Raw genomic sequence first — 21,358 nt, forward strand, 5'->3', positions numbered from 1 at the left:
AAGGGGGGGGGATTTTTGCAGCAGAACTAGTGCAATCTACAGAGTACCTAGCAGTACCACTGCAATCACAGAGTGCCCAGCAGAACCCAGTGCCATTGTGGCAATGTCAAGCACAGAAGCACAGTCCAGGCAAGGGGGTTGGAAGCCCAGCATAACCAGTGCAGTGTACAGTGCCCAGCAAACCCAGTGCCTTCTGTTCATAATATTAACAACGGTTTGCTACTCTACTACTCTTAAATACATTCTGTCACCAAGCAGGAGAGGGATGAGAAGGTCTTGAGACCAAGAAGTGAAAATAAAGGGGGGGGGGACATGAAAAAATTAGGTGAAGGGGACAGAGATGAATGAGAAAGTTGTGGAAAAGAGGGAGAGAAATTAAGAGAGGGAAAGGTTGTTTTATCTTGTTGCAGCACCCTAGCTACTGCTTTGCCAGATCTGGCTGAGCTGGGTTCAAGGAAAGGAAGGAAAAAAGGCTAGACTATTGAAGAAAATGACCTGCAGGCTGGCAATTACAGCTACCAGCGTGCTGGCTTGGTTGTAGGATCTGTTAAGCAAGTTTGCTTCAGTCTTGGAGAAAGGGAAGTCTAGCCAATCCTAGAGCGCTCTTTGCTATGCTCAGACTTCCCTGTGCCCCTATTGGCTGCAGCCAGAACTGCATTTTAAAAATAAAAGGGAAGACGTTTGACTGGATGCAACATAACACTGGCTTCAAGGGCTCTGCTTCAAGGGCCTACCTCAAGCTGTTTATGGGGCAGACCACATACCCCTACCTCACCCTTGGTACACCAGTGGATGGGAAAGATTAAAATCACCTGTGTCACCTGGGCTGTAAGGTTCGTGTGTGCTCTCCCAAGGGCTTGCCATTGCCCAATGAAGCACTGTGACCATTGTTGATGTCAGTGCACTTATAGTCTGTGTTTATTGATTTAATTTATTTCACAGGTGTATAGACCTCAACTGTCAGCGAGTGATTCCTAGCTGTGTTGTGTTGTGATGAAAGAACCTAAATCTGGGATCAGCGAGCATCCTTGTCCTAGGGCATGACTGGGGCACTGTCATTTCTGGTAACTGAGAAGAGGACTAGCAGTTTCTTCAGATTTAGACTGAGTTTCCTGCAGCGTCTTCCATGTGGTTCTGCATTCTTGAGACTCCTTACAGAGTGCTTCTGGTGCCAAATTATTTATTGACCCTGTGATAGTGGGCACTAGCACACAAGGAGGAACTATGCACTGTATGCATGTGGAAATGACTGAGCTTTTATTTTCTCATAGGAGTTGCCATTAAGATACCAATTGTTTGTGTAGTCCTGGAGGGCGGCCCTGGGACTCTTGATGTAAGTACTCCACTGGACAAAACAGCAGCTCATTTTGGAAAAGAAAATGTTGTATAGGAGAATATTTCCATTTTAACACCTATCCTAAGCACTGCAGAACTTATAGTGCAATCCTAAGCATGTATACTCAGAGGCAAATTCCACTGAATTCAATAGGACTTACTCTCTAGTAAGTGTATTTAGGATTGCAACCTGAGTCACATAATGTCTCTGTTGGACATCTGTTGGCTGAAACCAGTTTTTCGGTCTTTGTTTGCAAGAGCTGATGCATCAGTTTGGTGTAGTGTGTGGACTCTAATCTGGGAGAACTAGGTTTGATTCCCCACTCCTCCACTTGCAGCTGCTGGATGACCTTGGGCAAGCCATAGTTCTGTCACAGCTGTCCTTGAAAGAGCAGTTCAAGAGCTCTCTCAGCCCCACCTACCTCACATGGTGTCTGTAGGGGGGAGGGGAAGGGAAAGGAGTTTGCAAGCTGCTCTGAGACTCCGAGTGAAGGGCGGGGTATAAATCCGACCTCCTCTTCCTCCTCCATGAGGAGGAGGTATATGTATAATGAGTAATGGTTTCTCTTCAAAGTGTTTTGATTTGCATGTGCCCTTTTATTGCACAAATGGCACAGAAATCCTGTATGGTAAGACATATTTGAACCAAAATGCCTTAGCGAGTGTACATTGGGCACATGTTCTCATGTGGAGGTTTGGGAGTAACATAGCTGGGAAAGAGTTAAAGAGTATGTTCCTCAAACTGTGAAGTTCTGTAGTCCAGAATGCTACCACTTCAATGCACCACTGAGCACTGTTGAAGAGGAAAGGGGATCTGTTATCTTTACTGGAGTATATCAGGAGGTGGCAATGGAAATGGCAGCCATATTGTGCAGATGCAGAGTTGGATAGCAGCTGAATGTCATTACATCCACCCATACTACTACAACATACTGAGCAGCCATGAGCTGGTTTGGTTCTGCAGGATCAGCCTCAGTCACTGCCTCATGAAGGCCTCCAATAAAGGCATCAAGCTTCCTTTCTCCTTGAAAGGCCATAGCTGGAGTCTTCCCAGAGAACCATCGCACAAGCCACCCCTGCCTGCTCTTAAACTGCTCAAAACCAGTCTGTGCACTGAAGCAGTAGGATTCTGGACTGCAGAACTTCAGACAGCTTGGGGAACATACTTTTTTGTTCTTTCTCATGTACAAAACTCCCTACATTTAGTATGATATCATGAGTAGAGTTATGTAGCCCTTTTGTAGGTGCTATATGGAGAAAGTATTTTACATGGGAGAGCATTCATAAAGACGAACCTTTACCCAGAGTCTGGAGTGGCAGAGTTCAAATGTCTAACATTGCAGTCTGCCCCCTTATTCTTCATAAGGCGTAGATTGGCTCTGAAGTCAGCAAGCAATACAACAGTAGACATTTGTAAGAAGTGGGGTTAAGTGACACCAAGATCTCCTGTTCTACAGACCATCTACAATGCAATCACCAATGGCACCCCATGTGTGATTGTGGAAGGCTCGGGGCGTGTGGCTGATGTGATCGCGCAAGTGGCTAACTTGCCCAACTCCAAAATAACCATCAACCTGATCCAGAAAAAACTGAGCACATTCTTTAAGGACAGCTATGAGCAGTTCACTGAAAGTAAGATTGTGGAGTGGACGAAAAAGGTAAGGCTGAAAAACACTCCCTGTGCAAAGGTGGGGATGTTACAGGTTTTTGTTGGGAAAGTTATATCCAGGGTTAAGGATAAGCTGTTTGAAAACCTGTTTCTGACCCTGGCAGTTACATGTCAATGAAAAATATGATCTATTACTTTGGTTCCCCAGTGTGCACTTATAAAATGGTCACTGCCTTTCTGCATTCCCTGAGGAAGCCTTGGCTCAACACTGCACAGATTATAAGCCTATGACTTGGTGGATAGCAAGTCCTATAGAAGAAATCTGTGCTGCAATGGGGCTTCAACCCATGGCTCAAGATCCTCAGGTGGGTCACAGAGCCTTTCCTGCTAGGTCTTGACCCCACCCCGAGCAATTTTTTGCTGCTTTCCAGAAGGACCTGCTGCTCTTCAGACAACGTTCGGCCAGATTTTTCTAAGATAGTAAGACAGGTGGCCTGGCCAGGGACTGAAGATCGGTAGAGACTGGGACTACAAAATGGAGGGAGAATGGTCATTGTAACATACACTTGCAGCTCAGTGGTTCCTAAGCTGCACCCTGAGGGTTAAAGGTGGGTCCCAGCCAATGCTCCCTCTAAGCTGTGGAGCCTTGTGGGCAAAAATTCTACTTTGTGAGCTACTGGCATTAAAGTTGTGAGTGTGCAATTTGGTGACTGCATAAATTAGTTTGCTCTGGAGCCATCCTTCATGAGCTAATACAAAAATGTGTGAGCCAGAGGTTAAAAACCTGTGAGCTAGTTCACACTAATTTAGCTTAGAGGAAACACTGGTCCCAGCTCCAGAAAGAACAAATATCTCTGCTATGTAATGTAGTATAGTGGCTCTGAGGATAAACTGTGAAATTCACTATGTGGTCTTTGTATAACCATGACACCATGCTGGGTTGCTTCTTATATAAACACTAAGTATCCTGGTGTCAAGGAGTCTGCTGGGGTTAGAAAATGTACTAGGTATAAAGACAGAAAATCTTCCTATCCCTATTCCCTACGGAAACTAAATCAGGGGATGTGCAACTAGAATGAAACACACTCTGCTGCTCTTTTCCCCCACCTCCCTCCCATCTCTCTGTTGTCTTTCTCATAATAAATGTTGACTAGTAAGCTCTTTGCGGCAAGGACCGGTTTGGTCATTGCAAACCTCCACGTAGATCAATGTACTGTACACATTAGAAATAATAATAATTACCAGCGCTTTTTTTCTAGAAAAAGCCCAGCAGGAACTCATTAGCATAATAGGCCACACCCAACAGCAGAAACTTATTAGCATATTAGGTCACACCCCTGATAGCACAGCTCATTGGCATATTAGGCCACACACACCCATGTTACCAAAAGTGTGGTCATCCATCCAGTCACACCCACCTTTTGCTTGTTATTCTGTTTACCTTGTTTGTTGTCAAAACCCAGGGCTTTTTTTGTAGCAGGAACTCCTTTGCTTGTTAGGCCACACACCCCTAAATGTAGCCAATCCTAATGAGTTTCTGCTGTTAGGTGTGGCCTATTATGCTAATGAGTTCCTGCTGGGTGTGGGCAACTCAGGAGCCAGCCGGAACTCCGTTCCTGTGCGTTCCTGCCCAAAAATAGCCCTGATAATTACAAAAACTCAATTTCAGAGGCTCTGGAGGTCAGTATATCTCTGGGAAAACTGAGAGGCCATGATCCTAAATTAAAGTCTTTATAGGGAGGAGAATTCATTACTGAATATAGTTATTGCAGCTGTACATTTTCTTGCAGATTCAAGATATTGTGCACAACAGGCAACTCCTGATGGTCTTCAAGGAAGACAAAGATGGGCAGCAGGATGTTGATGTGGCCATTCTGCAAGCAATGCTCAAAGGTGAGCCACGGCTATAGCTCGGCTGCTGCTGAGGTTGCAAGTGAGCATCCAGATGCACAAAATCTAGCTTTGACCCCTCGGTGAAGCATATTTTGGACATGCAGAGTCTTCTCCTTGAGGTCTGTCTGAGAAGAGATTTATTTTTTTCTGCTTGGGAACAGAAGCTGGATTTGCCCAGTCTTGATTGGTACAAAGCCACCACCTGCACTTCCCCAAAATGTTAAAAAGTGAAAAATCTGAGGAAAGCAAAAGTGTCAGATATTGCAGCATACAATTATGCCAGGCTCTTGGGGGGAAAAATCCCCCCCCCCAAAAAAAAAAACTATGTGGGCAGTTGCTTGTAAAGTGGGTGGGGAGGACAGTGGGTTCTGTGTTGAATCCAGAGGCTGTACCTATGTACAGAAGCAGAGGAAGAGGAGGAAGCAGTGCTAACTCTACAGCAGAAAAAAAACACCACCTGTTAGAAGGTGTCCTTGAAGATATGTCTGTATGTAACTGAATTGAAGGTCAGGCTAGACATAACACAGATGATCAGGATATTCTGCAAGCTGGGTTTGTTACTTAGGTAGTTGTGCGGGAAGAATGATCCATCCCACAGGTCTGCTTTGGAGACTGCAAAGTGGCATTGGAGTAAGAGTGTTTTAACCGCTTCCTTCCTTCCTTTCCCCCTGATTCAAATAGTCTCCTGCTGTTTGTTCTTTAATGGAAAAACAGATACAGAATGTAGGTTAAGCACTGTTCCCAACCAAAACGGCTTCTTTGGTTTTCAGGATGGCTATATAAAAAAAACATAAGAATAGCTATGCTGGATCAGACCGATGTCTTGTTTAGTCCAGCATTCTGTTTCATTCAGTAGCCAACCAGATGGCCACAGAAGGCCTACAATCAGGATATGATGGCCAAAGCCTCATCCTGTTGTTACATCTCCCTGCTCTGTTATTCAGAGGATTGCTGCTTTTGAACATGGAGGTTCCATTTCATCATCATGACTAATAGTCCTTTATGTACCTATGCTTCATTAATATATCTAATCCCCTTTTAAAGCCAAAAGTACTTCCCATGATGCTGTTAATTAGTAATAAAAAAACCTGAAATAAATCTTGCTCACAGATCTCCCACATGTCTAGTTCTATGCTGAAACTACATCCTTGTAGACTCTCTTGGGCCATTGCCTGTTCTTCTTGTTGATGACCCAGAATGTAGTTCTGCTTCAGGATTCAGCATAGGGTGCTGCAGTTATTTGCATGTGAAAGCTTACACTTCATTTTCCTCCTGTGTGCACCTCCAAAATGGGACAAATAAATCCCTCGCCATTTTGACTCAGTTAAGTGGTGTGAGGAGGAAGGTAAGCTCCTCCTCCCCCAGACAGTTCCAAGCTGAACTGGACCTCTGCAGACCTTTAAAATGCTATTCCCCTCAGCTGCTGTGTGGATGAAGGGACAGTAAGTCAGGTCTGGGTTTGTTTGTTTGGCCCTCTGTAGCTGACTCCAGAGAAGCAGTGGAGGAAGACAGGGTCACCATAACTAGTGTGCAGAATACTACCAGACATTATACCACGATTAGGGTGTGTCTTGGCATCGAAGTTATCTGATGTGAATAAAACCAAGAAAGATACAAAATGATTTGACACCAAAACATTTTATTTGATTTGTTTGTTTTGATCACTAGTTGCATGGCTTGGAGATTTAAAGTAATGATACACAAACAATCTGTGGATATGAAGGAACTGCTAGGCTAAGCTGACCCAAGTAATGATACTTTAAATACAACCCACTACAATACCCATTAAAATATGAAAACAAATGAAAAATGGTTCCATATCTGCACTGAACCCCAGCTATTAGAAATCAATTTACATTTTGGCCTTTCATTATCAGACTTGCAGTACATAATTTCACTGCACACAGTACTCTGGGTCACGCAGGTTTGCTCTGATGGTGGTGATACTTTTCTCTGGCACAAGGAGATTTTCTTGATGTAAGAGGCTCTTCCCTCGCAGTGCAAAGTGCTGCGCTCTCAGTTATTTTCCTAGTCATTGTACTCCACGTCACTACATATGAATTGGAGAGCAAATAAATACTAGCTGCATCCTGATTTCAGTAACTTTCTTCGGGGGTGGGGGCATGGCTCAATGGTAGCACATCTGCTTGGCATGCAGGAAGCCCCGGGTTCAGTCCCTGGCATCTCCAGTTAAAAAATAATCAAGTAATAAGTGAAGTGAAAGACCTAAGATGCTGCTAGAGCCACTGCCAGTCTGAGTAAACAATACTGACCTTGATGAATCAGTGGTCAAGGCTCAGTATAAGACAGGTTCAGGCATTCCTTACATCTGTGTTGCAGCTTCTCGATACCGTGATAATTTTGGCCATGAGAACTGGGACCACCAGCTGAGGCTTGCAGTCGCATGGAACAGGGTGGATATTGCTCGGAGTGAGATCTTCACCGATGACCATGAATGGAAGGTAGGTCGTTCTTAATGGTGACATATAAGCAATGACACAGTGGCCAGAAATACCAGTGCCATCAGGAGGTCCACCAATGGGGCCAGGACATTAGAAGCCCTCCCACTGTTGCCCCCCCAAGCACCAAGAAGACAGAGCATCACTTGCCCCAGAGTCCCTATCTATACCTTGTGGCTAATAGCCACTGATGGACCTCTGCTCCATATGCTTATCTAATTCCCTTTTGAAGCCGTCCATGCTTGTAGCCGCCACCACTTCCTGTGGCAGTGAATTCCAAGTGTTAATCACTCTTTGGGTGAAGAAGTACTTCCTTTTATCCGTTCTAACCCGACCGCTCAGCAATTTCATGGAGTGCCCACGAGTTCTTGTATTGTGAGAAAGGGAGAAAAGTACCTCTTCCTCTGCCTGCTCTTTCCCATGCATAATCTTATAAACCTCAATCATGTCACCCCTCAGTCATCATTTCTCCAAGCTAAAGAGCCCTAAGCGCCTTAACCGTTCCTCATAGGGAAAGTGTTCCAACCCTTTTATCATTCGAGTTGCTCTTTTCTGCACTTTTTCCAAAGCTATAATATCCTTTTTAAGGTGTGGTGACCAGAATTGCACACAGTATTCCAGATGAGGTCGCACCATTGATTTATATAGCGGCATTATGATATTGGCTGATCTGTTTACAATACCCTTCCTAATAATCCCCAGCATAGCATTGGCCTTCTTTATTGCAGTCACACACTGTCTCGACATTTTCAGTGAGTTATCTACTACAACTCCAAGATCTCTCTCTTGATCAGTCTCTGCCAGTTCAGACCCCATCAACGTGTATTTATAGTTAGGATTTTTGGCTCCAATGTGCATCACCTTGCACTTGGCCACATTGAACCCCATTTGCCATGTTGACGCCCACTCGCCCAACTTTGACAGATCCCTTTGGAGTGCCTCACAATCCTCACTGGTTTTCACCACCCTGAACAACTTCGTATCATCCGCAAATTTAGCCACTTCACTGCTTACTCCCAACTCCAAATCATTAATGAACAAGTTAAAAAGCAGTGGACCAAGTACTGATCCCTGCGGTACCCCACTGCTTACCCCCCTCCACTGGGAGAACTGCCCATTTATACTCACTCTCTGTTTTCTATTAATTAGCCAGTTTTTGATCCATAAAAGGACTTGTCCTTTTATCCCATGATTTTTGAGCTTACTTAGGAGCCTTTGATGAGGAACTTTATCAAAAGCTTTCTGGAAGTCAAGGTAAACAATATCTATTGGATCCCCCTTGTCCACATGTTTGTTCACCCCCTCAAAGAACACTAACAGGTTAGTGAGACAAGATCTTCCCTTACAGAAACCGTGCTGAGTCTGCCTCAATAGGTTTTGTTCATCTATGTGCCTACTAATTCTTTCCTTAATAATGGTTTCCACCAATTTACCTGGTATCAGTGTCAGACTGACTAGCCTGTAATTTCCCGGATCTCCTCTGGAACGCTTTTTAAAGATGAGAGTGACATTAGCTACCTTCCAGTCCTCAGGAATGGAGGCAGATTTTAAGGAAAGATTACATATTTTTGTAAGGAGATCCAGAAGTTCACATTTGAGTTCTTTCAGAACTCTCGGATGTATGCCATCTGGGTCTGGTGATTTATCAGTTTTTAAGTCATCTATCAGTTTTAGGACCGCCTCTCTCGTCACCTCAATCTGACTCAGGTCTTTCAACACCCCTCCTGAAATCAGCGGTTCTGTAGTGGGCAAGCACTTCTCATCTTCCACAGTGAAGACAGAGGCAAAAAATGCATTTAGCTTCTCAGCCATTTCCCTATCATCATTCAGTACTCCTTTTACCCCTTGGTCATCCAAGGGCCCCACTGCCTCCCTGGCTGGTTTCCTGCTTCTAATGTATTTGAAGAAAGTTTTATTGTTGGTTTTTACATTTTTTGCTATATGCTCCTCGTATTCCCTTTTTGCCTGCCTGACCACAGACTTGCATTTTATTTGCCATAGCCTGTGTTCCTTCCTGTTATTTGTTATAAGAAAGTGGGCAAAATATGTCGGCACAGTAATTCTTCCCCTGTTTTCTGAGGTCCCACTGTGTCTCATGGGAAACAGAGAACACCCATAATGCATGGATACACTTTTTGCAGGCCTTGGAATGTTTCTGACAGGCCTTCTTCATATGATTTGGGAATCAGGTTTGTGCAGAGAAATTTTGGGAGCAAAAGATCTGAAGGAGCTTTCACTCAACTGAAACTTTTTCAGTCTGGATGTGAATTTTAATAGCAACAGTGTCACTTACCTTTATGTGCTATACAGATTGAAGAGGTAACATCAACCTCCTCAAACTGCGTCACCCCCACAAAGAATGAATGTTGGCTGGACTGCCATTGTGGAAAAGAAAAGAAAGCAAGGTTATTCTCTCCTCAACAAAAGGCTCTGGGAGATAAGGGTAGAGTGGGTGGACCATGTGATTTGCCCACTCTTCTCTCACCAGTTCTGTTCCCATGTGTCACGGCTCAGGTGGGGTGTCACCTGACACTGCCACCACTCTGGAATTAGGATCCCTTGAGAAGGCCCAGAGCACCCTCCCAAGACCTTCAGACCTCCCTTTTGGCCAAATAATAGGCGTGAGGACCAGGCAAAGTACAACAAAGAAAAGGTTTACTTTATAGGAAGTCAAACAACAAGGTGCAGAATAATAACAGTAAGTGGGTGACAAGAAAATAAATCAAATGCCCTAACATGTCTAAATATATACTGTCCCTAGCTCACTCTCTCAGGTGGCTTCAGATTACTTACCCTTCCCTCAGGATGAGGGTTTCTTCCCACAGCAGCCTTCCTTCTGGCTCTGCCCTCTGGTAATAAGAACAGTTTTCCTTTTACCAGTTCCTATATTCCCCAGCCCTCTTCTTCCCTATTGGTCCAAATCAGCACCAAAACCTCCCAAGGCCTTCTGGGGTTTGTAGGCCCAGCCTCCCCTACTGTTAGCCAGGCTGCCTGGGCCTAGTAGGCCTCTGGTGGCACAGCCCAGATCATGACACCATGTTATTTACAAGTAGCATTGCTTCCAGCAGCAAATGCTTTCACATTTCTGAGAGATATAGAAACAGTCAAGGGCGTAGACTTTCCAGTTTCCTGGAGGGGGGGGGGCTGGGCCTGGGCCAGAGGCATTGCTAAGTCGTTAAAAGAACTGGGACCCAATGACATCATAGGGAGGAGCCAGTGACATCAGAGGCCATTGTCACTATCTATGGAGGTGGAGCCATGTGGGATTTAGGGAGGGGCTCCCCAAAGTTTCTAAATTTGCAGAGTGGAATGCCTCTCTAGCACACAGAGGTGTCGAACTCATTTGTTACGAGGGCTGGATCTGACATAAATGTCACTTTGTCGGGCCGGGCCGGGCCATGTGTGCCATAAAATGTAACACAACGTACCGGAGATATAAACTTTATAAAGATGATTTCAGATGCTGAATGTCAATAGCCAGCTTGATCAGATTGGGTGTGATATGCAAAGGGGTAGTAGGAGTAGAGATATCAGCACTGGTAATCAGACAGGAAACCTAGGTCTCAATTTGGTACAAGAGGATGCAGTCCAGGAGGATACAAAGAATAAATGGAAATAAGTCTGAAGAAGTGAGCAGTGACTCATAAAAGCACATACCCTACCACAATTTTGTTAGTCTTTAAAGGTGCTACTGGACTCTTACTTTTTCTACTGCTATTAGAAACCACAACATTCAAAAACCAGTGGGGGAACATTTTAACCTTCCAGGACATTCAGTTGCTGACCTAAGAGTAGCAGTTCTCTTACAAAGGAATTTCAAAGGGAGATTAGAAAGAGAGGCTGTTGAATTGCAACTGATCATGAAGCTCAAGATAATGCAGACTCCTGGACTGAACTGAGACCTAGGTTGTTCCTCTCATTAACAATGCCTGCTATTGTCATTTGGCATCTGAAATTGCTTCACTCTTCAAGATATAAGGACAGATGGACTCCCATTCTAGCTGTATCTGAAGAAGTGAGCAGTGACTTATGAAAGCTCCTACCCTGACAGAAACTTTGTTAGTCTTTAAGGTGCTGCTGGACTCTTGCTCCCTTTTACTAATAAGAATTGCAAGCTGTACTGTTAGGTTTCTTCTTCTCCCCCATCTGTTAGAAATGGAAAAGGGGATCCATATTGCTCTGCCCCTTCCAACAACACACTTATTCCCTCTCCAAGGGTTTTCAGAAAGCCACATACTCTTTTCCAATCTCACTTCAGTGCCAGTTCCTGTCCTCAAACTCACAGAGAGACCCAAACACTCTCATTTTTGGTAGAATGACACCCCTCCCCTCCTCCACCAGGCTGTTGTGCATCCTACATGAAGCAGGTTGATTCAGCAGATGCAAGCCAATGACAAGTGGTCTGCATCCACCGACACACAGCGGAACCGGAGCTTCCAGTTTCAGCACTGGAGCTAGGGGTGCTAGCCTCCAGGTGGGACCTGGGGAGTCCCTGAATTACAGCTCAGTTTCAGACTACAAAGATTAGTTTCCCTGAAGAAAATGGATGTTCTGGAGGGTAGACTCTATGGCATTGTTCCCCACTGAGGTCCCAGTCCTCCCCAGGCTCCATCCCTAAATCTCCAGGAGTTCCTCAACCTGTATCGGGCCACCCCTCCCCCCCATCCCCCAGCGGTGGACAGGGGGATCCTGGCAACCCTAACTAGGGATGTTTTAATGAGGGATGGAGGGAGGGGAGAGGAGGAAAGAAAGCAAATAGATGGGGAAAGAGGAAGGAGAGAGAGAGAGAGAGAGAGAGAGAGAAAGAAAGAAAGAAAGAAAGAAAGAAAGAAAGAAAGAAAGAAAGAAAGAAAGAAAGAAAGAAAGAAAGAAAGAAAGCTTTGTGGCACCAAATTAGTTTTAAGAAGATCTCAAAATTACACTCAAAACAAACTCAATGGGCTTTTCTCTCTCCTGGACTCACCAGCAACCAGCCAGCCAGGCAGAAGCCACCACGTGGAAGCCAGCTCCCCCCCCCAACAAACTTAAAACAAACTCAGGGGCTTTTCTCTTCACCGGGACTCGCAGGCAACCAGCCAAGCAGGTTCAAGGCTCCATGTGCATGCCGGCTCTCCCCCCCCCCCCAACAAAGAGGCCCATGAAGAGCCTCCCGCAACATTTAGCTGTAAAGCCCATTGGTGCTGGGGAGAGAAACTGCGGCATGGCTGCTGGGCCCTCCTGAGTCCCCCCAACCTTCCTCTTGGGCAGACATAAGCAGGGGGAGACTTACCTGATCCAGTGGCTGGTGGGCAGGTTGGGCGGCACAGCACAGGGGCTCTTCCAGCAGTTCTAGTTGAAGCAGGAAGTAGGGCAGGGCCTGCACACGTGTCCCTCTTTATACGTCCTGCCCTACAGCCAAGCACCTTCCAGCCATACCTCCAGCCAGGCAAGTTGATAATTGGGAGGGTGGGGCCACCTACTCCTCAGGACCTGTGTGCTGACCCTGGGATGAAAATCCCTGCGCTGGGCTCCAGCATGCAGCTTACAGAGAGCACTGCTCCCAACCCACCCAAAGTCTCAGAAAGTGGAGGGGGAAAATTGGGGGAAGGCGCCAGCCCCTGAGGTCCCCCCCCCAGTTTATGCCTATGGAAACAGTGGCATGAGTTTAAGGTTTCCAAGTCCCCCCTGGCCACTGGCAGGGGACAGGGAGTTAGAGTTGCCAGATCCAGGTTGGGAAACTCCTGGAGATTTGGAGGTGGAGCCTGAGGAGGACAGGGACCTCAGGGGGGCTACAGTGCTATAAAGTCCAGTCTCCAAAGCATCCATTTTCTCCAGGGGAACTGATCTCTGTAGTCTGGAGATGAGCTGTAATTCTGGGACATCCCCCGGGCCCAACTGGAGGCTGGCATCCCTACCTGAGTTCTTTGACCCCCCTATTGCTGCAGCAACAGCAGGGTTGCTTTTTTAGTTTTGGCTTGCTAAAGAATTGGGCTCCACGCTTACTAAACATTAATCTTGGCAGGTATTACCTGTGTCATGTGTGATTCATTTCCTAGAACAACAGGGTAACCTCCAGTTTCTTATTTGAAACAGAAGGCAGTATCTCCATGTGGGGCAAGATTGGGTTTTCTGGCTTGGCAGATATCAGTTGGATCCATAGTAGCATTTCCAAATGTGTTCCTGTGGAATGCAGATATTCCCACCTTCCTGTGGCAGCTCAATATTCCTCTCAAAACTCTGTTCTTGCAGGTTGCCCCTCATCTTGAGAGGGGGTGAGGGGAAATTGTTGTCCATGAGAAACACTCGTGTGTTTTGCTTGCTTGGAGCTGTCTGCTGTTTTCCTCCTTTCACTGAGGTACAGATGTAGTCACAGTGTGAGACACAACAGCTGAGTTTGTGATTGCTGGTCCCTTCCCATTAGCCGTCTTCTGCCTGCTTACTTTGGTTTCACGACTAAGCTACAGCTGCTGCTGTTACCAGAGGTGGTTCCAACTTCCTGCCTGCTTCCTCCTCTCTCTGCCTTTGGACTTCCTTTTCTTACATCCTCTCCATTTCCATGTCATGGGGGGGGGGGCAACCTGGGCCTGAGCCCTCTGTATTGACACTGTCTCCTGGCTGTTTTCCTGCCCAACAGCCCTGTGATCTGCACCCAATGATGGCGGCTGCCCTCATAGCCAACAAGCCAGAATTTGTGAAGTTGTTTCTGGAGCAAGGCGTGCGCCTGAAGGAGTTTGTTACCTGGGATACCCTCAACTACCTCTATGACAATGTGGTGGCCTCCAGTGTATTCCATGGGAAGCTGCAGAAGGTGCTGCTGGAAGAGAAGGAGCGTTCGGCCTTCTCCAGAGTGCCCAAGGTCCAGCTGCACCACGTATCCCAGGTGCTAAGGGAGCTGTTGGGGGACTTCACACAACCTCTGTACCCGAAACCGAAGAACACCGAGCGACATCGTCTCTCCATTGCCGTGCCTCATATCAAGCTTAATGTACTCTATTTTTTTCCATGTTGTTAACCCCTTAAGCCTCTAATGGCCCCCTAGCTTTACAGTAGGACTTCTCAGCTCTTTCTACTATGGGGCTTCCTTATCAAAACCTGGGCTGCCCATTCTTCCCTATCCTCATAGTGGAGTGTAGTGGCCCAGTATACCAGTCTAGTGCACTGTATACCTGAGATATATGTGCTTCAGCCCAGCACCAATCCTTGCTAAGCTCCTAATCACAGTTCCCTCTAAACCGCACTAGGGGGCACTGGTGCATAACATTTCAGAGGGCTGCTCAGAGCATTTTAGTTTCAATTCACATCACTTTCCCTTTCCATAGGAAACAATGAAGGATGGAGGCACCTGGGGACCATAGAATTGGACCCCCTGGGTCCAATCTTTTTGAAAGTTGGGGGTTTTTTTGAGGAGAGGCACCAGCAGCTATGCTGCAAATTTGGTGCCTCTACCTTAAAAAACAGCCCCCAGAGCCCCAGAAACCTCCAGATCAATTCTCGATTATAGTCTATGGGGCTCACAGGTCCCCATAGGCTATAATTGAGTCAGAATCACTGAGGTTTTTTTGCACACCCCTATTATGCTATTCAGTATGATTTGTAAGCTGCCTTGAGTAACAGGAAAAAGTGGGATATAAATAAGTCGTTTGGGCAGGTTGATAACAATTAAGCAACTTCATGTTTGTTAGGTTAGGCAGTGCAAGGCAATGGTCCAAGCCTCCCCTTCCCTTCACCAGCTGAGAAGTGGTTTAAACTTTAAACCCCTTCTCTCTCTTCTCCCCACGCCTGCCCGCCTTGGCAGGCCGGCTGGGAAAGGGGAGGTTTTTGAAGATGCCCTCCCCCTTTTTTGCTTCCTCAGCTGGCCTGCCAAGGTGGGGTGGGGGAGCGATAGGAGGAGTTTAAAGTTTAACCCCCTTCTCTCTCCATTCTATCCTCCCCTCCCCTTCCCCAGCTGAGAAGGGGTTTAAAGTTTAAACCCCTTCTCTCTTCGCTTCCCTGCCCGCCCGCCCGCCTTGGCAGGCTTCTGGGGAAGGGGAGCCGGGGGCGGGAGCAAAGAGAAAAGGGGGTTAAAAATTTAAACCCCTCCTCTCTGGAGTCGCACTGCAGAAGTGGCATGATCTCGCTATTCTATTCTATGGGAACATAGAATAGAATGATGAGATCGCGCCGCCAAGGCGCAACTCCAGAGAGAAGGGGTTTAAAGTTTAAACCCTTCTCTTTTTTCGCTTCCCCCCCCTCAGCCTGCCTTTTGCTTCTCCAGCCAGGCTGCCAAGGCAGGCTGGAGGGGAAGCAAAGAGAGAAGGGGTTTAAAGTATAAACCCCTCCTCTCTGGAGTCACACTGCAGAAGCGGCGCAATCTCGCCATTCTGTTCTATGGCCCCATAGAATAGAATGGCAAGATTGTGCTGCTGATGCGGTGCAACTCCAGAGAGAAGGGGCTTAAAGTTTAAGCCCCTTCTCTTTGGAGTTGTGCCGCAGTGGTGGTGCAAACTTTCCGTTGTATTATATGGGGCCATAGAATACAATGGAGAGATTGTGCTGCTGCAGCAGCGCGACTCTAAACTGAAGGAGCTGGGGGCGGGGTGGGGAGCTGGGGGCGGGGCTTGTTTCTACCAGGGCTGCCGGATCAGTGCACTGGCACACTCTCATCCCAAACGACCCCTGGATATTACTATTTGTAAGCCGGAAAATGGTGGGGAATTGGCAGCCATGGAGGGCTGGGGCAAGGAAAGTGAGGGGAAAACTGATGTGTGGATGCTCTGCAGCAGCAAGAGGTACGTGGAGAATCATCTCTGTGTAGAAGCCACCCTGATCATAGTGCCTCCAACTGTCTTCTTCTAATAATTTTTATTGGATTTCCAATCAAGTTTACATACACATCAATTACAAATTTACAAAGACATCAATCTCAATAATAATAAAATATACTGTTCCAACTATAACAGATCATCACATAGGTCATATATATCTTATACAACTATTAATCCTAACAATCATTTGATGCATTATTAATTATTTCACCATAAATGTAATAAATCTATAATATCGGGGATTTCTTTCTGTCTTAGCAGCTGTTGTTTGCCTCCAGCCTTTACAAGGAAGTTCTTTTCTGTAGGTACAAGGGGTGAGTCTTCGATCCCTCTACAAGCGTTCTGCTGGCCGCATCGCATTCACCATGGATCCTGTGAGGGACTTGCTCATTTGGGCAATTGTGCAAAACCGCAGGGAGTTGGCTGAAATAATCTGGGCTCAGGTAAAGACCTTTTCCCAAGTTGTATCCAAACAGGAGGGATATGGAATGGGATAGTATAGCCTGGTCTCATCAGATCCCAGAAGCTTAAGCAGGGTCAGTACTTAGATGGGAGACCACCAAGGAAACCTTTGCAGAGGAAGGCAATAGTAAACCACCTCTGCTTAATCATTTGCCTTGAAAACCCAATGGGGTCATCATAAATCAGCTGTGACTTCACAGCACTACACACACACACACATCCAGACTGGACTGTACCCACCTCAAACGATCTTTTGGGAGAGCCTTCAATTTAACATAGCTTGGTCAATGGTTCTGAGCCCTACCTCCAAGGGCAGTGACCTTCACTGACCCTGCTAGCAAGCCCCCCCCCCCCTTAGTGAGAAGGTTAATGAGGACACTTTTGATAGCTGGGATACACTTGACAAAAAGACTTTGGTCTTACTCTGGTCTCACTGAGAAGTGAAGATGCACATGATTTACTGGTCTTCCATTTAAAAAATTCTTCCATGTGGAAGACTATTTTTATTTTTATTTATTTCACAGCATTTATAGCCTGCCTTTCTGCCATCAGAAGGGCCACCAGGGCAGCTAACAAATTAAAACATACATGATAAATCACATTTTAAAATCAACCTCTCAAAATATACCTATTATTAAAACAATTAAAAATATAGCTGGAATATGTACAAAGACATAAAAACAGCAAAACATTTGTCAGAAGGGAGAGATCCCTGAGGGAAAGCCAAACAAAACAAAAAAGTCTTCACCCACTGGAGGAAGAGGGCAACAGAAGAGGACAGGTACATCTTCCTGGGGATTGATTTCCAGAGCCTTGGTGACACAACCAAAAAGGCCCTCTCCTGGGTTACCACCCACCTAATCTCAGAAGGTAGGGGCACCCAAAATAGGACCTCCAAATATTACTGTAGTGGTTGGTTTTGTTCACAAGGGATTAGGTGGTCCTTCTGGTATGTTGGTCCCAAACCACATAGGACTTTGCAGGTGAAAACTAGTCCCTTGAATTGTTCCTGGGAATAAATTGGGAGCCGGTATAGATGGTCCAAGACTGAGGTGATATGGTCCCTAAGACCAATTCCAGTCAATATCCTGCCTGCAGCATTCTGTACCAAGTGATGTTTCCAAACACTTCTCAAGGGCAGCCCCATGTAGAGCACATTGCTGTAATGTAACCAAGGCATGTATCACAATGGCCAGATCTTTGCTGCCCGGGAAAGACTGCACTGGCTAACCAGTCAAAGTTGATAAAAGGCACTCCTGGCCACAGCTTATCTAGCAGTAGGCTAGGATCCAAGAGTACCCACAGACTACAGACCTGTTCCTTCAAGGGGAGTGCAACCCCATCCATTGTGGGTGAGACCTTAAATCCTGGGTCAGACCTTCTGCCCACCAGTAGCACTTTCAACTTGCCAGGATTAAGTTTCAGTTCATTAGCCCTCATCCACTCCAAAACTGCTCCAGGCACCAGTTCAGGGTTTCTACGGTCTCCCCAGAATCAGCTGGAAGCGCAAGAGAGAGTTGAGTGTCATCCACATATTGATGACAACCCAGCCCAAATCTCTGGATGACCTCACCCAGTGGTTTCATGTAGATGATAAAGAGAAGAATGGACAGAACAGATCCTTGTGGGACCCCATAGGTCAAGAGGCTGAGCAGTAGTCCCCCGGAACTACCTTCTGAAGCCAATCCTCCAGGTAGGAATGGAACCACTGCAGAACGGTGCCTCCCAATCTCAGTCCAATTAGGTGGTCCACAAGGATACCATGATATATGGTATCAAAAGCTTCTGACGGGTCCACAGTAGGGATGGGCATGAACCGGAAAAATGCAGTTCATTCAGTTTGTGGTTCATGGCTGAACCTTGAACTGAACCAGGAGGTTCATTTGCAAACTGAACCGGTTCGTGGTTTGTGGCCCTGCAATAGAACAGCGGTCCCTTTAAACAGGATTTGCAGAAAGCCAGAAAATCAGCTGAGCAAGGAGGTGCAGCTTGCTCCTGGCTGCTCACCTGTTTTGGGCTGTCTTCTGCAGTCCCTTTAAAGTTTAAATGAACAGCACAAGACAGCTGGAAACAGCTGAGTGGCAGGGAGTGCCTCCCCGCTGCTCAGCTGTTTTTGTGGGGAACAGAAAGTGTGTTTAAAGGGACTTGGAGTCCCTTTTAACCCCCGCTTCCTTCCCTATCCACAAACTGCTTTAAAAGTTCATGGATGTTCATGACGGTAGACCAGTCATGAACTCCAGTTTGTTAACCATGAACAGGGCAAAATTTGTGATGAATTTTGCTTCTTGGTGTGGTTCGTGCCCATCCCTAGCCTACAATGAACAGCATCACACTCCCTTAGTCCATCTCCTAGTGCAAGTCATCCACCAGGACAACTAAGGCTGTTTCAGTCCCATAACCAGGACTGAAACCAGATTGAAATGGATCTAAACAATTTGCCACATCTGGGAAAGCTTGAAGTTGTCCAGTCACCACCTGTTCAATCACCTTGCTCATGAACAGAACATTTGAGACTGGTCAATAATGATTGAGATCTCCTGAGTGCAGGATAGTCATCTTTAGACATGGACACACCACATTCTGTTTCAAGGCTGGGGTGATCACTACCTCTTTAACCCAGTCAGCCTTCCCATCCCTGGCAGATTTAAGTAATCAGGAAGGGCATGGGCAACTAGTTGTCAAGGAGAAAGGTTCTTGTTTTTGCCTTGCTAGACTTCTGCATGCAGGGTTCTGTTGGTTTGTATTGAGAACCATTCAGTTATGTTATTGTAGCCCCCATCTGCAGTCTGAAGTGGACTTATGGTACAGACCAGACACATGGTTATTGCATCTAAGAACTCAATGAGGGTAGGCAGCCTGTTTGGTCTGAGTGCCACCCCCCCCATCTCTCCATGTGAAGATGTAGCTGCACTGCTGGGGAGTAGGTGGAGGAGAGACAAGGATTAAAAAGGGGTTGAATATAGTGGTTGTTAAAGTGTTGGACAAGGACCTGCAATATCTGAGTTCAAATCCCTACTCTGCCATGGCTAATTGGGTGACCTTGGGTCACCCAGTTCACCCTAGTCACTCCCTCTGCTTGTTCTACCAGAAAGGGTTACTGTTGGGATAAATTGGCAAGAAGAGCAATGTACTGTGCCCTGAACTCCTTGGCAGAAGGGCAGAATAAAAATGCATAGATAGACACTTGGCCAGACACAAAGAGCATGCCTTGCTGCCAGAATTTCAGGGTTTCAGCTTGGCTGCTTGGGCAGAGAACCAGCCCTGGCATGCCACCAATTGGCACACACAGTGCAGGTTGCCTGCCCCTGAACAAGACCATGAGCAGAGCATAGAGAAGTCAGTGGGAAGCAGAGAATTGCTAAGATGCTGGCAGGTTAGGAGTGGGAAGGGTGATCTGTGCTGAAAGAGCAACCTCCCTTCTAAAAGCGAGGGCTGCAGAAGGGTACACCATCGACCCAGGGCCAGAAGAAGTATCATGTTCTTGCTAACCTGAATTCTTTTGCTGCAGAGTCAGGACTGCATTGCAGCAGCTTTGGCCTGCAGCAAGTTACTGAAGGAGTTGTCCAAAGAGGAAAATGACACTGACAGCACAGAGGAAATGCTGACCCTGGCAGAGGAGTATGAACATCGAGCCATTGGTGAGTCAGGGTTGGGGTTGTTCGGCTTCATGTACGGGCTGAATAGCAACTCCGGTTTCCTCTTTCTGTGCTGCCACCTCCTAGACTGCTTCGTTCCTGTTTCACTCTCTACACTGCATTAACCTCATGCCGCTCCCAGCCCAAGTATCCTTTTAGAGAAAAACCGGCTCAACTCTGTCCTAGAATTCCATCCCCTGTGGCATGATCTCACAAAAAACTGGAGTACAATTACAGCTATACAAATCCTAGGGATCTGATTCAGACTGAAACGTGGCAAGTTTTATGTAGCTGCTTGTTAAGCAATGCTCTCAATCACTGGAATCTGCACTCCGAAGCCAGAGTACAACTAATAAGGCTTAACTACATGTTACACAATCTTTGGGTCATGTCCAGGTCTACCCTCAGGACTTCCAATCAGATCTTCATTGCAAGGTCCCTTCTGGGAACTCAGTTTCTAGGCACTCAGGGGCACAATCTAGATTGGAAGCACAGTGTATAAGCAAGGAGGCCTCAGCTTCTCCCTGCACCGCACTGTTTACCTGGCCTGAAATGTTCCCCCAGAGCCACTGTTTGCTCTTTTGGGGGGAAATGGCATTACCACAATGGTATACATGGAGCCCAACCCTCACCCCCAACAGGGCAAATAGTATTCACTGTTCTAATTGGGAGAATGGCACTGAAAGGAAAGCTCTCTCCATGTGCCATCCAAATGTGAATTCGGACTGCCAACCCAACCCGGAGGCATACCTCAGGAAAATGTATCATGCGGTTAGGCTCTTAAGTCCATCTCCTATCTGTCTTTCGGTGCCCTCCTCTCTCACTTTGTTTCCTTCAATTCTAGCCACACACTAGGGTTGTGTCCTCTGCTTTGGTGCCTATACACTGTGTGTAGTGCGTGGTGTTTGTACATGGGCAGCCAGGCTGCGCTTCTGTTGAAAGTCCAAGTGAAGGAGAGGACGGGGTTTCGGCAAGCTGATGGCGGCTGTGTCTCCTGGGATCTCCCAAGGAGGTGGCTCGCAAACTAGCAGTTAGAGAGGGGGGGAGAATGTCCACGCCCCCCGTGGACCTTTGCAAAGGGTCTCCAGTCGTGGAGTGCTGAGGGTCGCCTCTTTCCCAGCACGCTGTCGGGAAATTGAGGCGTCCCTTTGCTCCGATGGTCTCTTTGCTGTGTTCCGGCAA

The 21,358-nt window shown here is 46.6% G+C and overlaps 1 protein-coding gene across 1 annotated transcript in view; it reads left to right on the forward strand.

Moving 5' to 3' along the window:
- TRPM2 (transient receptor potential cation channel, subfamily M, member 2) overlaps positions 1–21,358 on the forward strand; it is a 63,771-nt gene that overhangs the window by 15,036 nt on the left and 27,377 nt on the right. Inside the window, exons 7-13 of the mRNA XM_015406855.1 lie at positions 1,272–1,333; positions 2,793–2,993; positions 4,735–4,837; positions 7,178–7,299; positions 13,910–14,260; positions 16,385–16,522; positions 20,050–20,179. Coding sequence (XP_015262341.1) covers positions 1,272–1,333; positions 2,793–2,993; positions 4,735–4,837; positions 7,178–7,299; positions 13,910–14,260; positions 16,385–16,522; positions 20,050–20,179 — 1,107 coding nt within the window. The remainder of the gene's footprint in view (positions 1–1,271; positions 1,334–2,792; positions 2,994–4,734; positions 4,838–7,177; positions 7,300–13,909; positions 14,261–16,384; positions 16,523–20,049; positions 20,180–21,358) is intronic.

This window comes from Gekko japonicus, unplaced genomic scaffold, assembly GCF_001447785.1.
Source record: "Gekko japonicus isolate JY-2015 unplaced genomic scaffold, Gekko_japonicus_V1.1 scaffold1023, whole genome shotgun sequence".
Taxonomy (NCBI): domain Eukaryota; kingdom Metazoa; phylum Chordata; class Lepidosauria; order Squamata; family Gekkonidae; genus Gekko; species Gekko japonicus.